Source organism: Ptychodera flava, chromosome 3, assembly GCF_041260155.1.
Source record: "Ptychodera flava strain L36383 chromosome 3, AS_Pfla_20210202, whole genome shotgun sequence".
Classification (NCBI taxonomy): domain Eukaryota; kingdom Metazoa; phylum Hemichordata; class Enteropneusta; family Ptychoderidae; genus Ptychodera; species Ptychodera flava.
In genome coordinates, this window is record NC_091930.1 from 49,216,254 (window position 1) to 49,234,849 (window position 18,596).

General features: G+C 38.4%; 1 protein-coding gene across 1 annotated transcript in view; it reads left to right on the forward strand.

The window, feature by feature from the left end:
• The first annotated feature begins 4,754 nt into the window (after positions 1–4,754).
• Positions 4,755–18,596, forward strand: part of LOC139130208 (kin of IRRE-like protein 1) — a 33,893-nt gene continuing 20,051 nt past the window's right edge. Inside the window, exon 1 of the mRNA XM_070695955.1 lies at positions 4,755–4,826. Coding sequence (XP_070552056.1) covers positions 4,769–4,826 — 58 coding nt within the window. The 5' untranslated portion in view covers positions 4,755–4,768. The remainder of the gene's footprint in view (positions 4,827–18,596) is intronic.

The following is an 18,596-nucleotide window of genomic DNA, read 5'->3' on the forward strand; positions in this document are numbered from 1 at the left end:
GCCGCTTAAATCGTTCATGTACTAATAGCCACAGTCTGACAGTGATCTGATTCAATGCGTTTTGTCCTTGGCCTTTTCAATCTAAATGGCATTCTATCAACGCAGTTATCTGACATCACCAAACATCGTATTATCATACGAGCCTCGTTTATTCAGACTATCAATTCAAAACAACATTGTGAACGTGGCCGATATCGGAGACAAGTGGATCGCAATAGGATTCTGTATCTATGCCCAACATTTGATACCTATGACGGTAACATATAAAATCGCCTAGGTGCTACATTAGCAACGTTGTCTGCTGGATTTTCGTAAACTTTTACACTAATAACGATGGTTGGTTTAAAAATCAAAACCAGCGGAAGCGGTTCCATTAATTTTGCAAGCCAACACGTTTGTTGGCCGGGTGCTGGAAATAATGACAATAAAACCGAACTTAGACAGGAAGTAAACAGTAAACTAATGAAGTCATATGCTTATGGGATTTAAGATAAACAGTATGTGATCAGTTATATATTTAGGATGTCGCAAGAGGAAGTTCATTACGATGATTCATCATATTATTCGTATTAATGTCGCCAGATAGTAAAAAGTAAATCACTTTTCCTCTTGAAACATAGTTATCAACAATAGACAACAAGATGGGGCTCAAAGATACCTTGTTATAGTACTGAGTCTTGCAGCGACAGTAAACGCCGATAAGTTTTTGCAATCTATATCTCTATGTACAAATTTGCTATTTGTACATTGTGACTGTATAAAGATTATAAAGAAGATACCTTTTAAGCAATCAAAACTCGAGTAACTTAAATTTGAAATCTATTCAATGTGAATTATTAATCGTACTTAAGTGTGTTGGAGGTTTTTCAGAGTTTTAGAACAAAGTCAGCTATCAGCTCACCCTGATATTAATGTTGTTAAATTGGTGAATCTAGATCTGATTTCGGCAATGGATAATTAAAGGTAATCAGCTAACTACGATACTCCCAATGCGTCACTTTATAAATTAGCGGGAACAGTATCCACAGTGCACGCTGACATCCTTTGATGATTTCCCTTCACCATAGAAAAAGTTTGTAAAAAAGATCGGTGTACTCGGTTTGGTAGGCTTCATGTAGAAATACATTATTAGGCATATTATCTATACACGTCTTCCGAGTCACTAAAAACTAAGCAAGTCATAACAATAGAAGTCCTAAGTATTTAATTTTCATAGAGACAAAGGGTTTTTAATTTGTTTTTGAAATATATGCCAGTTCATCAGCTTTTGCTGTTGCTGTGTAATACACAGGCGCCCTTGCATACAGGAAATCAATTGCAGTTCGATGAGACCTCTTGACGTAGCCCCTAAGCAAATGTTTTATATACACTATCCGTATTGACGCACTCAAAACTATATCGGTTCCATACCAGAAACACATGTTTGCTTGATTTTCGTAAAGTTTTACACTAATAAGCTTATATATCTGTTTATATTCGATTCCTGTCGTAAGAGTACTAAAAGTTCAGGTCTACAACATTTTTGTTGTGTATCTTATTTTTCATTTCTTGTCCTGGAAGGAGCTCTTAAGTCGTCTTACTAAAAGTCGAAGCAGCATTTTTGTTTTATTACATGTGCGCTCTAAGTCATAGGTTGTGTCAATCGTAGTGACCTGCCAACATAAGCAAACTTCAAAATATAGACCAAACACACTTTAAGTTGTGGTATTTTCCAACAACTGTTACCTTGGTGATCCTTCCTTAAAGAGGACAACTTGTGTTTTCATACAAATGCCATTGTTCGTTCTGTTGAGAGGGTACCTCCCAATATTTCCGTAAACAATGTCTGGCGGTCGATGTATTTTCTATCGGTAGCAATTTCTTCAAAATTAAATACTGTTATTTTGTTTTGTCGGGTAAAGACATCCATATCAAATCCATACCCAAGGATATTTTATTTGTCTTCTTAGCTCGCTGTCGACGTGTAAGATTTATAGAAATTTACGCATTGCATCCGTCACATGGAGTGAACAGCCACGCTTTTGTCGTTGATTAAATCTGTCAAAATGCAAAGGAAACCATGCGTTCGACTATAAAGTGGCAATAGAGTCTACCAGCCACTGTACAGGCTTATTCGGCTATGCAATCTTTAGATTTTTGTATTCAAGCTTTTTATTTAGGCCTAAAATTCCAACTAAACAGGGTAGCCGCTCCTATTATGTTAGCCTTTGATCCAAACTTTAACCTATGATCCCAAGTTCCATTGAACTTTGTAAGCTGTTGAAATAAATCACGTTGTCTTTGGCGGGAAAACTTTGCAACGCCAGGTTTTGCCCTATTTTCACTGTGAACAAGCTCAAAGTCCACTAGAGTACCAAAACGTGGACGAGGTTGATCAAATGGACTGACCAACTTACAAAGGTATGTATGGAGAACAAAGGAGAACACCAAGGGTGCCTGCACAACTTCAGAAGTGTGAAGAATGAAGCCGAACATAACGGTGATTTCTGCCGGAAACGCAAGGTAGACCATCAAATTGTGAGATAGATTTTGTGTAATGTTCATCTAAAATCAAATAATGTGGCTTTAATTGCTTTCAAATGCAAGTGTAAAGGTGCGCTCAGTTATTACGGCTGGGGTTGGGCCGGAAAATCAAGGGGGATTCACTTTAAAATTTGAAAACTACAAAGGGGGGGGGGAAGTGATCATGTATTTTTAAAACAGCAAAAAGGAGGTCACTTAATTCTCATAAGTATCCGTCCCGTAAAAAGCAGTTTCAGAGTTCAAACATATTCTTGAAAATGAAAATGATTGGCTGCATGATTTCATTCTTTGAAGTTATTTAATTGTAAATCTGAAGAAAACTATAATTAGTTTTAACAAGAAGTAATTTGTTTATGAAAAACAGTCTCTTAAAGGCAGCGTCAGCAGATAGATATCCATGTGAAGTCATCATTCTGTAATAACCTTGACGACAGCTCTGTAAACATCTACAACAAATATAGAATTCCATCTAGTAGTTTCTTTCATTTTTTACTGGAAGTGAGAGAATGTAACATTACAAGTGACAGGGTCTACAAAAGGTAAATGCACGACACGTTGAGTAAAGTGCGTGCTTTTGCATATGTTGTATCAAGCAAACATTTTTCAAAATGTTTCAAATGACGACAATGATATTGCTGAAGATACTGCTTTGCAAAAAGACATTAAATAACTACAGTTGGAAGCTTACCCAGCCCCGGCCGACAAGGCTTTATTGTTTATAGCAAGACTGTCCAAACATAATAAATTTATGATTATGAACACTGTTGATAAACACTTAATATTTCTATCATTGCATACTTACATAAGCACCTTACTGCATTCGAATCCTGAATGACGTTTAGTAATTATGTCAAATTCATGCAGTAGTGATGCAGACACTGTTGTTAGTACAATTGATAAAAATAAACATTTCTATCATCATTTTACGCTTGCAAAATTACCAAGCTGCACTAGATTCCTAAAATGATGATCAGTATACATGCCAAATACACGCAGTTTTAGCACAGACCCTCAGAAATAGGACTTATATTGTAACAATTGTAGCATTACACAGTCACTTCATACGCGGTCACAGTACTCCCTAAGCAGTCTCTATAAACAGTAAATAAGAAGAAGGGGGCCGACTCTGACCATCAAAGCAGATCACAAGACTTCAAATAACTCACGTTTTCTGCACTGCTGATTTTTGATTTCCAAAATTTTACCGCATAGGGGCAGGTCGATAGGTCAGCAATCGAACTGACCTGCTTTAGACCCTCGGTCGTGCGACATAAAAGCCAAGGTCATTCAGCAATGATGTGTTCTTGAGAGTTAAGGTCACATCCAATCCATTCACGTTTCATTTCCCGTTCCTTTAAAACCGGGACAATTTACAAAATATCTCTTAGTTTATATTAATATTGCTCACAAGTTTTAAAAATTCATTATATAGGCCTGTTTGTCACCTTTGAACTCCTAATTCTCAATGTTATACGAGGCCAGAAGTTACTGTTTGAAGGGGACGATTTCTGATGATCTGTGAATCCAGTCACATGAAGTATTGTGCTTCTGTGGTACCACGCACACCCGCGTCTCTACAGCCGATACTATTCATTCTAAGGATTGGCCTCTTACTGGAAGCGTATATAATTGAGCCTTAATTTGGCAACATGGACATCTTGAGAAAAGTGTGTATATAATAAGCTAAGTGTTGGTTAAGTTTCTGATTTTGATATTTATGTTCCTACTCAGCAGAATCTGTGCCATGGCGCGTTGCTTAGGTGGTATTGACAATCAATGATTCTATCCTACCAATAACCAAACGCTCCATCATTTTTTTTGTTCTGGAACGTACGTTTTGGTGAAACTCACACCTCTCACGAGACTTAATGTTTTGTTTTTTGTTTTTGTTTTTTTATTGTATGTAATATAAACGATGTATGAGAAAAGAATCTGTTAACTTTGTGGGTGGTTTAAAATCAAAACGAGCGGAAGCGGTTCCATTGATTTTGCATGCCAACAGGTTGGTTGGCCTGTTGCTAGAAATAATGACAATAAAGCCGAACTTAGTTATGAAGTAAACAGTAAGCTAATGAAGTCATACTCTTATGTGATTTAAAAATAAAACAGTGTGTGATTGGTTAGAGATGTCGCAAAAAGAATTTCATACAATGATTCATCGTATTATTCGTGTTGATGTCGCCAGATAGTAAAAAAGGAAATCACTTTTCTGCTTGCAACATAGTTATCAACAATAGACAAGAAGATGGGGCTTCAAAGATGCTTTGTTATAGTACTGAGTCTTGCAGCGATAGTAAACGCCGGTAAGTTTGTGCAATCTACATCTTCATTGACAAATTTGCTATTTGTACATTGTGACTGTATAAAGATTTTAAATAAGATACCTTTTAAGCAATCAAAACTCGAGTAACTTAAATTTAAAATCTGTTCAATGTCAAGTAATAACGTACTTAAGTGTGTTGGAGGGTTTTCAGAGTTTTAGAACAAAGTCAGCTATCAGCTCACCCTGATATCATTGTTGTTAAATTGTTGAATCTGATTTCGGCCATGGATAATTAAAGGTAGTCAGCTAACTACGATACTCCCAATGCGTCACTTTATAAATTAGCGGGAACAGTATCCACAGTGCACGTTGACATACTTTGATGATTTCCCTTCACCATAGGAAAAGTTTGCAAAAAAATTGAGCGTCTATTGGTATTCATAGTATTGTATCAGTATGACTTCACGTTACTTACGTTTAAGCTGGTGTGCATTTTGTTTGGAGAATAATCATGGAGGGATGCTGAGTGGCCTGACATGGCAGGTCATCGCTATTGAAAAGGTCGATCACTACATGACACGTGTTCTGTCATTATGCATGGCGAGATCGGTGTACTCGGTTTGGTAGGCTTCACGTAGACATACATTATTAGGCATATTATCTATACACCTCTTCCGAGTGATTAAAAACTAAGCAACTCATAACAATATATGTCCCAAGTATTTAATTTTCATAGCGACAAAGGGTTTTTAATTTGTTTTTGAAATATATGCCAGTTCATCAGCTGTTGCTTTCGCTCTGTAATACACACGCGCCCTTGCATACAGGAAATGAATAACAATTCGATGATACCTCTAGACGTAGCCCCTAAGCAACTATTTTATAAACACTATCCGTTTTGACGCACTCAAAACTATATCCGTTCCTTACCAACAACACATGTCTGCTGGATTTTCGTAAAGTTTTACACTAATAAGCTTATATCTCTATTTATATTCGGTTCCTGCCGTAATATACTCAAAGTTCAGGTCTACAACATTTTTGTTGTAGGTCTTATTTTCCATTTCTTGTCCTGGAAGAAGCTCTATAATCGTCTCACTAAAAGTCGAAGTAGCATTTTTGTTTCATTACATGTGCGTTGAAAGTCAAAGGTTGTGTCCATCGTAATGACCTGCCAAATAAGCAAAATTCAAAATATAGACCAAACACACTTTAAGTTGTGGTATTGTTCCGACAAGTGTTACCTGGTGATCTTTCCTTGAAGAGGGCCACTTGTGTTTTTAAACAAGTGCAATAGTTAGTTCTGTTGAGAGGGTATCTCCCAATATTTCCGTAAACAATGTCTGGCGATCAGTATGTTTCAATCTCTTCAAAACTAAATACGGTTATTTTGTTTTGTCGGGTAAAGACATCCATACCAAATCCATACCCTAGGATATTTTATTTGTCTTCTTAGCAGGCTGTCGACGCGTAAGATTTATAGAAATTTACGCATTGCATCCGTCACATAGAGTGAACAGCCACGATTTTGTCGTTGATTAAATGCGTCAAAATGCAAAGGAAATCATGCATTCGACTATAAATTGCTAATACAGTCTACCAGCTACTGCACAGGCTTATTCGGCCATGGAATCTTTAGATTTTCATATTCAAGCTATTTATTTAGGCCTACAATGCCAACTGAATAATGTAGCCTTTGATCTGAACTTTAACCTATGATCCGAAGTTTCATTGAACTTTGTAAGCTGTTGAAATAAATCACGTTAACTTTGGCGGGAAAAATTTGCAACACTATGTTTTGCCCTATATTCACTGTGTACAAGCGCAAAGTCAACTACAGTTCTAAAACATGGACGAGGTTGATCAAATGGACTGATCAACTTACAAAGTTATGTATGGAGAACAAAGGAGAACATCAGGGGTGCCTGCACAACTTCATAAGTGTGAAGAATGGAGCAAAACGTATTATGGTGATTTCTGCCCAAAACGCAAGGTAGACCATCAGAATGTAAGATCGATTTTGTGTAATGTTCATCTGAAATTAAATAATGTGGCTTTAATTGCTTTCAAATGCAAGTGTAAAGGTGCGCTCAGTTATCACGGCTGGGGTTGGGTCGGAAAAATCAAGGGGGATTCACCTTAAATTTTAAAAACTGCAAAGGGGGGGGGGGTCATGTATTTTTTAAACAGCACAAAGGAGGTCACCATGACAACTTTTCCCCACACAGACTTAGACGTGGTGGCTGTGACCAATCTGGCTGAAATTGGTCATAGCCACCACGTCTATTAAAATTCATGAGTTTACTTTTCTTGTTTACGTACATACTTATATCAGATGGAAATCTGAGGATTTGCGATTACATCAGGTTGACAACCCCCCACACAAGAGCAATGAATTAAAATTACTCTTTACAAAGCATGCGGACAAATTTGTTGTTCCACGTATGTCACTTACTCTTTACAAAGCATGACAAATTAGTTGGTTCCACACATGTCACTACAAATACAACACTAACGTTCATTGGAAAGGGACAATTTGAAGCCGCCTATTAAAGCTCGTGCCCGTGTGCAGTGATATGTTCGTCGGTAACGTTGTGAATGAAACATGCACACAGCGGCCCACACAACATCGTAAGCTTACTATCGTGGTATTTGTACGTGCGTGGTACGTCCGTGATCGTATTTGAGTGCATAAGTTACCGCAGGCTACCACTACCAGTAACTCGCGGTTACTGGAAAAGCCGAGGGTAGCCTAAACTGAATTTTCCTGTAAACGTCTTAATTTTTCTTAAAGTACATCACAGCAACTGGACTGCGAGTCTCCTCTTTGAAAATACATCCGCGGACGTGCAACGCCGTGAACACACAGACCTGTATGCAAAGCCAGGGCCCTATAGCCCTGCGTACTATGCCATGTGTCCTGTACGAGTACGTGCGTTCGCAGTGGGAAAAGTCAGGTCTTATGTACATGGAAACAGAGTGATTTCTGTTTACGGGATTCTGCATTGTACGCAGGGCGAGTGTAACACCAGCCTGTGCTGTGCCTCGATCAGTCGTTCGGATATGGGGTGTACACATGTCCAGTTGAAATGTGATCGCGTCGTTTCCCAACGGCGAAAACACATTCATTCATGCACACTATCTCACCACGGGTATATGCTAGTGCATCTCTACAACGTCCATACCACATTATTTGGGTGACCGCGAACAGTTTCTTAAATGTGTGTAGATTTGGAAAATTAGCCTGTGCTCCAGAATTCGACCATAAATACCGTTTTGAAAGTGTCAGGTGCTACTTACTTTTGTTGGCGGCCTTATTTCATTTTCATCGACAATTCTGTCCCATTTTGCTGAGCAACCGTTGAACCCGACAAGATACTGACAATGTCCTTCTTCAACTGCAACTATTTTCTTCACTGCACCCTTTGTCCACCAGTAACAGTCATCGAGGGCCTCAACTTTTCACCTACTGAGAACGCGTAATGAGCCATGTTTTCTGTGTTTTCCGGTGTTTGGCTTAATTGCTAATGAAACTTTTAATTTTAATTGTTTTCAAAGTCAACTATCCAAGCATTTTAAGAGGGGTGATCAAAAAGGCCAGAACAGCCAATTTTGACCAACCGGGTTCAAGAACCCGGGAAAGGTGTTAAAAGTGTGCGATAGATGTGTTTACGACATAAACATTACGAACAGTAGGATTAAGATAGGTATGAATAATCCAAACTGCCCAGTTTCTGTGTGGGAAAAGTTGGAATGCTTAATTCTCATAAGTATCCGTCCCATAAAAAGCAGTTTCAGAGTTCAAAAATATTCTGGAAAATGAAAATGATTGGCTGCATTATTCATTCTTTGAAGTTATTTAATTGTAAATCTGAGGAAAGCTATAATTAGTTATAACAAGAAGTAATTTGTTTATGAAAAACAGTCTTTTTAAGGCAGCGTCAGCAGATAGATATCCATGTGAAGTTATCATTCTGTAATAACAATGACGACAGCTCTGTAAACATCTACAACGATTATAGAATTCCATCTATTAGTTTCTTTCATTTTTGCTGGAAGTGAGAGAATGTAACATCACAAGTGACAGGGTCAACAAAAAGTAAATGCACGACACATTGAGTAAAGTGCGTGCCTTGGCATATGTTGTATCAAGCAAACATTTTTCAAAATGTTTCAAATGACGACAATTATATTGATGAAGATACTGCTTTGCAAAAAGGCATTAAATAACTACAGTTGGAAGCTTACCCGGCCCGGCCGACAAGGCGTTATTGTTTATAGCAAGAGTGTCAAAATATAATAAATTTATGATTATGAACACTGTTGATAAACACTTAATATTTCTATCATTGTATACTTACAAAAGCACCTTGCTCCATTCGAATCCTGAATGACGTTCAGTAATTATGCCAAATTCATGCAGTAGTGATACAGACACTGTTCTTAGTACAATTAAGATTATGAATACTCTTGATAAAAATAAACATTTCTATCATAATTTTACGCTTGCAAAATTACCCGGCTGCACTAGATTCCTGAAATGATGATTAGTATATATGCCAAATGCACGCAGTTTTAGCACAGACATTCAGAAATATGACCGATATTGTAACAGTTGTAGCATTGCACAGTCACTTTATACGCGGTCACAGTACTCCCTAAGCAGTCTGTATAAACAGTAAATAATAAGAAGGGACCGACTCTGACCATCGAAGCGGATCACAAGACTTCAAATAACTCACGTTTTCTGCACTGCTGCTTAATGATTTCCAAAATTTTACCGCATAGGGGCAGGTCGATAGGTCAGCAATCGAACTGACCTGGTTTTAGACCCTCGGTCGTGCGACAGCCTAGGTTATTCAGCAATGCTGTGTCGTTGAGAGTTAAGGCCACTTCCAATTCATTCACGTTTCATTTCCCGTTCCTTTAGAAGACGGGGCAGTTGACAAATATCTTAGTTGATATTGATATTGCTAACAAGTTTTAAAAATTCATTACATAGGCCTGTTTGTCACCTTCGAACTCCTAATCTTCAATGTTATGCGAGGCCAGACGTTACTGTTTGAAGGGGACGCTTTCTGATGATCTGTGAATCCAGTCACATGAAGTATTGTGCTTCTGTGGTACCACGCACACCCGCGTCTCTACAGCCGATACTATTCATTCTAAGGGTGGGTCGCTCACTGGAAGCGTATATAATAAAACCTTAATTTTGCAATATGGGCATCTTGTGAAATGTGAATATAATAAGCTAAGTGTTGGTTACGTTTCTGATTTAGATATTTATGTTCCTACTCAGCAGAATCTGTGCCATGGCGCGTTGCTTAGGTGGTATGGACAAGGAATGATTCTATCATACCAATAACCAAACGCTGCATCACTTTTTTGTTCTGGAACGTACTTTTTGGTGTGACCTACACCTTTCACGAGACTACATGACGTTTTTTATTGTATGTAATATAAACGATGTATGAGAAAAGAATCTGTTAACTGTTTGTAGGTGGTTTAAAAATCAAAACGATCGGAAGAGGTTCCATTGATTTTGCAAGCCAACAGGTTGGTTGGCCGGGTGCTGGAAATCATGACAATAAAGCCGAACTTAGACAGGAAGTAAACAGTAAACTAATGAAGTCATACGCTGTGATTGGTTATATATTTAGAGATGTCGCAACAGGAAGTTCATTACGATGATTCATCATATTATTTGTATCAATTTCGCTTGCAACATAGTTATCAACAATAGACAAGAAGATGGGGCTTCAAAGATACTTTGTTATAGTACTGAGTCTTTCAGCGATAGTAAAAGCCAGTAAGTTTGTGCAATCTATATCTATATTTACAAATTTGCTATTTCTACATTGTGTGTGTATAAAGATTATAAAAAAAATACCTTTTAAGCAATCAAAACTCGAGTAACTTAAATTTGAAATCTGTTCAATGTCAAGTAATAACGTATTTTAGTGTGTTATAAAGGGTTTTCAGAGTTTTAGAACAAAGTCAGCTATCAGCTCACCCTGATATTATTGTTGTTAAACTGATGAATCTGATTTCGGCCATGGATAATTACAGGTAGTCAGCTAACTACGATACTCCCAATGCGTCACTTTATAAATTAGCGGGAACAGTGTCCACAGTGCACGCTGACATGTTTTGATGATTTCCCTTTACCATAGAAACAGTTTGCAAAACGTTTGAGCGTCTATTGGGATGCATAGTATTGAATCAGTATCACTTTACGTTACTTATGCTGGTGTGCATTTTGTTAGGAGAGTAATCACGGAGGGATGCGGAGTGGCCTGACATGGCAGGTCATCGCTATTGAAAAGGTCGATCAGTGTAAGATACGTGCGCGGTCGTTATGCATGGCCATATCGGTGTACTCTGTTTGGCAGGCTTCACGTAAACATACACTATTGGGCATATTATCTATACACCTCTTCTGAGTGATTAAAAACTGAGCTACTCATAACGATATAAGTCCCAAGTATTTACTGTTCATACTGCGACAAAGGGTTTTGATTTTTTTTTTTGAAATATATGCCAGTTCATCAGCTTTTGCTGTCGCTGTGTAATACACAGGCGCCCTTGCATACAGTAAATCAATTGCAGTTCGATGAGACCTCTAAGCGTAGCCCCAAAGCAAATGTTTAATATGCACTATCCGCATTGACGCACTCAAAACTATATCGGCTCCTCACCAACAGCACATGTCTGCATGATTTCTTAAAGGTTTACACTAATAAGCTTATATCTCTGTTAATGTCCTGTTCCTGCCGTAATATTACTCAAAGTTCAGGTCTACCACATCTTTTGTAGGTCTTATTTTCCATTTCTTGTCCTGGAAGAAGCTCTAAAATCGTCTCACTAAAAGTCGAAGTAGCATTTTTGTTTTACTACATGTGCGTTGAAAGTGAAAGATTGTGTCCATCGTAATGACCTGCCAACATACGCAAAATTAAAAATATAGACCAAACACACTTTAAGTTGTGGTATTGTTCCGACAAGTGTTACCTTGGTGATCTTTCCTTGAAGAGGGCCACTTTTGTTTTTAAACAAGTGCAATTGTTAGTTCTGTCGATAGGGTATCTCCCAACATTTCCGTGAACAATGTCTGGTTGTCGGTATGTTTTGTATCGCTAGCAATCTCTTCAAAACTAAATACGGTTATTTTGTTTTGTCGGGAAAAGACGTCCATATCAAATCCATACCTAGGATATTTTATTTGTCTTCTTAGCAGGCTGTCGACGCGTAAGATTTATAGAAATTTACGCATTGCATCCGTCACATGGAGTGAACAGCCACGCTTTTGTCGTTGATTAGATATGTCAAAATGCAAAAGGAAACTATGCATTCGACTATACATTGCTAATACAGTCTACCAGCTACTGTACAGGCTGATCCGGCCATGGGATCTTTAGATTTTGTATCCGAGCTTTTTTATTTAGGCCTAGATTTCCAACTAAGGTAGCCGCTCCTCTTAGGTTAGCCTTTGATCTAAACTTTAACCTATGATCCCAAGTCCCATTGAACTTTGTAAGCTGTTGAAATAAATCACGTTAACTTTGACGGGAACAATTTGCAACACCATGTTTTGTCCTTTATATTCACTGTGTACAAGCTCAAAGTCCACTAGAGTACTAAAACTTGGACGAGGTTAATCAAATGGACTGATCAACTTACAAAGCTATGTATGGAGAAAAAGGAGAACATCAGGGGTGCCTGCACAACTTCAGAAGTGTGAAGAATGAAGCCAAACATAACGGTGATTTCTGCCGGAAACGCAAGGTAGAGCCATCAAAATGTGAGATCGAGTTTGTGTAATGTTCATCTGAAATTAAATAATGTGACTTTAATTGCTTTCAAATGCAAGTGGAAAGGTGCGCTCAGTTATCACGGCTGGGTTTGGGTCGGAAAAATCAAGGGGGATTCACCTTAAAATTTAAAAACTGCAAAGGGGGGGGGGGGTTCATGTATCTTTTAAACAGCACAAAGGAGGTCACCATGACAACTTTTCCAACACAGACTTAGACGTGGTGGCTGTGACCAATCTGGCTGAAATTGGTCATAGCCACCACGTCTATTAAAATTCATGAGTTTACTTTTCTTGTTTACGTACATACTTATATCAGATGGAAATCTGAGGATTTGCGATTACATCAGGTTGTCAACCCCCCACACAAGAGCAATGAATTAAAATTACTCTTTACAAAGCATGCGGACAAATTTGTTGTTCCACGTATGTCACTTACTCTTTACAAAGCATGACAAATTAGTTGGTTCCACACATGTCACTACAAATACAACACTAACGTTCATTGGAAAGGGACAATTTGAAGCCGCCTATTAAAGCTCGTGAACGTGTGCAGTGATATGTTCGTCGGTATCGTTGTGAATGAAACATGCACACAGCGGCCCACCCAACATCGTAAGCTTACTATCGTGGTATCTGTACGTGCGTTGTACGTCCGTGATCGTATTTGAGTGCATAAGTTACCGCAGGCTACCACTATCAGTAACTCGTGGTTACTGGAAAAGCCGAGGGTACCTAAACTGAATTTTCCTGTAAACGTCTTAATTTTTCTTAAAGTACATCACAGCAACTGGACTGCGAGTCTCGTCTTTGAAAATACATCCGCGGACGTGCAACGCCGTGAACACACAGACCTGTATGCAGAGCTAGGACCCTATAGCCCTGCGTACTATGCCATGTGTTCTGTACGAGTACGTGCGTTCGCAGTGGAAAAGTCGGGTCTTATGTACATGGAAACAGAGTGATTTCTGTTTACGGGATTCTGGATTGTACGCAGGGCGAGTGTAACACCAGCCTGTGCTGTGCCTCGATCAGTCGTTCGGATATGGGGTGTACACATGTCCAGATGAAATGTGATCGCGCCGTTTCCCAACGGCGAAAACACATTCATTCATGCACACTATCTCACCACGGGTATATGCTAGTGCATCTCTACAACGTCCATACCACATTATTTGGGTGACCGCGAACAGTTTCTTAAATGTGTGTAGATTTGGAAAATTAGCCTGTGCTCCAGAATTCCACCATAAATACCGTTTTGAAAGTGTCAGGTGCTACTTACTTTGTGTTGGCGGCCTTATTTCATTTTCATCGACAATTCTGTCCCATTTTGCTGAGCAACCGTTGAACCCGACAAGATACTGACAATGTCCTTCTTCAACTGCAACTATTTTCTTCACTGCACCCTTTGTCCACCAGTAACAGTCATCGAGGGCCTCAACTTTTTCACCTACTGAGAACGCGTAATGAGCCATGTTTTCTGTGTTTCCGGTGTTTGGCTTAATTGCTAATGAAACTTTTAATTTTAATTGTTTTCAAAGTCAACTATCCAAGCATTTTAAGAGGGGTGATCAAAAAGGCCAGAACAGCCAATTTTGACCAACCGGGTTCAAGAACCCGGGAAAGGTGTTAAAAGTGTGCGATAGATGTGTTTACGACATAAACATTACGAACAGTAGGATTAAGATAGGTATGAATAATCCAAACTGCCCAGTTTCTGTGTGGGGAAAAGTTGGAATGCTTAATTCTCATAAGTATCCGTCCCGTAAAAAGCAGTTTCAGAGTTCAAAAATCTTCTGGAAAATGAAAATGATTGGCTGCATGATTTCATTCTTTGAAGTTATTTAATTGTAAATCTGAGGAAAACTATAATTAGTTATAACAAGAAGTAATTTGTTTATGAAAAACAGTCTCTTAAAGGCAGCGTCAGCAGATAGATATCCATGTGAAGTTATCATTCTGTAATAACAATGACGACAGCTCTGTAAACATCTACAACGATTATAGAATTCCATCTAGTAGTTTCTTTCATTTTTGCTGGAAGTGAGAGAATGTAACATCACAAGTGACAGGGTCAACAAAAAGTAAATGCACGACACATTGAGTAAAGTGCGTGCCTTAGCATATGTTGTATCAAGCAAACATTTTTCAAAATGTTTCAAATGACGACAATTATATTGATGAAGATACTGCTTTGCAAAAAGGCATTAAATAACTGCAGTTCGAAGCTTGCCCTGGAAGCTTACCCGGCCCGGCCGACAAGGCGTTATTAGTCATAGCAATAGAGTAAAAAATTAAGTAAATTTATGATTATGAACACTGTTGCTGAACATTTAATATTTTCTATCATTGTATACTTACAAAAGCACCTTGCTGCATTCGAATCGTGAATGACGTTCAGTAATTATGCCAAATTCATGCAGTAGTGATACAGACACTGTTCTTAGTACAATTAAGATTATGAATACTCTTGATAAAAATAAACATTTCTATCATTATTTTACGCTTGCAAAATTACCCAGCTGCACTAGATTCCTGAAAAGATGATTAGTATATATGCCAAATGCACGCAGTTTTAGCACAGATCCTCAGAAATATGACCGATATTGTAACAGTTGTAGCATTGCACATTCACTTTATACGCGGTCACAGTACTCCCTAAGGATTCTGTATAAACCGTAATAATAAGAAGGGGGCCGACTCTGACCATCGAAGCAGATCACAAGACTTCAAATAACTCACGTTTTCTGCACTGCTGCTTATTGATTTCCAAAATTTTACCGCATAGGGGCAGGTCGATCGGTCAGCAATCGAACTGACCTGGTTTTAGACCCTCGGTCGTGCAACAGCCAAGGTTATTCAGCAATGCTGTGTCGTTGAGAGTTAAGGCCACTTCAAATTCATTCACGTTTCATTTCCCGTTCCTTTAAAAAACGGGACAATTTACAAATATCTTAGTTGATATTGATATTGCTAACAAGTTTTAAAAATTCATTACATAGGCCTGTTTGTCACCTTCGAACTTCTAATCTTCAATGTTATGCGAGGCCAGACGTTACTGTTTGAAGGGGACGCTTTCTGATGATCTGTGAATCCAGTCACATGAAGTATTGTGCTTCTGTGGTACCACGCACACCCGCGTCTCTACAGCCGATACTATTCATTCTAAGGGTGGGTCGCTCACTGGAAGCGTATATAATAAAACCTTAATTTTGCAATATGGGCATCTTGTGAAATGTGAATATAATAAGCTAAGTGTTGGTTACGTTTCTGATTTAGATATTTATGTTCCTACTCAGCAGAATCTGTGCCATGGCGCGTTGCTTAGGTGGTATGGACAAGGAATGATTCTATCATACCAATAACCAAACGCTGCATCACTTTTTTGTTCTGGAACGTACTTTTTGGTGTAACCTACACCTTTCACGAGACTACATGACGTTTTTTATTGTATGTAATATAAACGATGTATGAGAAAAGAATCTGTTAACTGTTTGTAGGTGGTTTAAAAATCAAAACGATCGGAAGAGGTTCCATTGATTTTGCAAGCCAACAGGTTGGTTGGCCGGGTGCTGGAAATCATGACAATAAAGCCGAACTTAGACAGGAAGTAAACAGTAAACTAATGAAGTCATACGCTGTGATTGGTTATATATTTAGAGATGTCGCAACAGGAAGTTCATTACGATGATTCATCATATTATTTGTATCAATTTTCCGCTTTCAACATAGTTATCAACAATAGACAAGAAGATGGGGCTTCAAAGATACTTTGTTATAGTACTGAGTCTTTCAGCGATAGTAAAAGCCAGTAAGTTTGTGCAATCTATATCTATATTTACAAATTTGCTATTTCTACATTGTGTGTGTATAAAGATTATAAAAAAAATACCTTTTAAGCAATCAAAACTCGAGTAACTTAAATTTGAAATCTGTTCAATGTCAAGTAATAACGTATTTTAGTGTGTTATAAAGGGTTTTCAGAGTTTTAGAACAAAGTCAGCTATCAGCTCACCCTGATATTATTGTTGTTAAACTGATGAATCTGATTTCGGCCATGGATAATTACAGGTAGTCAGCTAACTACGATACTCCCAATGCGTCACTTTATAAATTAGCGGGAACAGTGTCCACAGTGCACGCTGACATGTTTTGATGATTTCCCTTTACCATAGAAACAGTTTGCAAAACGTTTGAGCGTCTATTGGGATGCATAGTATTGAATCAGTATCACTTTACGTTACTTATGCTGGTGTGCATTTTGTTAGGAGAGTAATCACGGAGGGATGCGGAGTGGCCTGACATGGCAGGTCATCGCTATTGAAAAGGTCGATCAGTATAAGACACGTGCGCGGTCGTTATGCATGGCCATATCGGTGTACTCTGTTTGGCAGGCTTCACGTAAACATACACTATTGGCATATTATCTATACACCTCTTCTGAGTGATTAAAAACTGAGCTACTCATAACGATATAAGTCCCAAGTATTTACTGTTCATACTGCGACAAAGGGTTTTGATTTTTTTTTTTGAAATATATGCCAGTTCATCAGCTTTTGCTGTCGCTGTGTAATACACAGGCGCCCTTGCATACAGTAAATCAATTGCAGTTCGATGAGACCTCTAAGCGTAGCCCCTAAGCAAATGTTTAATATGCACTATCCGCATTGACGCACTCAAAACTATATCGGCTCCTCACCAACAGCACATGTCTGCATGATTCTTAAAGGTTTACACTAATAAGCTTATATCTCTGTTAATGTCCTGTTCCTGCCGTAATATTACTCAAAGTTCAGGTCTACCACATCTTTTGTAGGTCTTATTTTCCATTTCTTGTCCTGGAAGAAGCTCTAAATCGTCTCACTAAAAGTCGAAGTAGCATTTTTGTTTTACTACATGTGCGTTGAAAGTGAAAGATTGTGTCCATCGTAATGACCTGCCAACATACGCAAAATTAAAAATATAGACCAAACACACTTTAAGTTGTGGTATTGTTCCGACAAGTGTTACCTTGGTGATCTTTCCTTGAAGAGGGCCACTTTTGTTTTTAAACAAGTGCAATTGTTAGTTCTGTCGATAGGGTATTTCCCAACATTTCCGTGAACAATGTCTGGTTGTCGGTATGTTTTGTATCGCTAGCAATCTCTTCAAAACTAAATACGGTTATTTTGTTTTGTCGGGAAAAGACGTCCATATCAAATCCATAACCTAGGATATTTTATTTGTCTTCTTAGGAGGCTGTCGACGTGTAAGATTTATAGAAATTTACGCATTGCATCCGTCACTTGGAGTGAACAGCCACGCTTTTGTCGTTGATTAGATATGTCAAAATGCAAAAGGAAACTATGCATTCGACTATACATTGCTAATACAGTCTACCAGCTACTGTACAGGCTGATCCGGCCATGGGATCTTTAGATTTTTGTATCCAAGCTTTTTTATTTAGGCCTAGATTTCCAACTAAGGTAGCCGCTCCTCTTAGGTTAGCCTTTGATCTAAACTTTAACCTATGATCCCAAGTCCCATTGAACTTTGTAAGCTGTTGAAATAAATCACGTTAACTTTGGCGGGAACAATTTGCAACACCATGTTTTGCCCTTTATATTCACTGTGTACAAGCTCAAAGTCCACTAGAGTACTAAAACTTGGACGAGGTTAATCAAATGGACTGATCAACTTACAAAGCTATGTATGGAGAAAAAAGGAGAACATCAGGGGTGCCTGCACAACTTCAGAAGTGTGAAGAATGAAGCCAAACATAACGGTGATTTCTGCCGGAAACGCAAGGTAGACCATCAAAATGTAAGATCGAGTTTGTGTAATGTTCATCTGAAATTAAATAATGTGACTTTAATTGCTTTCAAATGCAAGTGGAAAGGTGCGCTCAGTTATCACGGATGGGTTTGGGTCGGAAAAATCAAGGGGGATTCACCTTAAAATTTAAAAACTGCAAAGGGGGGGGGGGGTTCATGTATCTTTTAAACAGCACAAAGGAGGTCA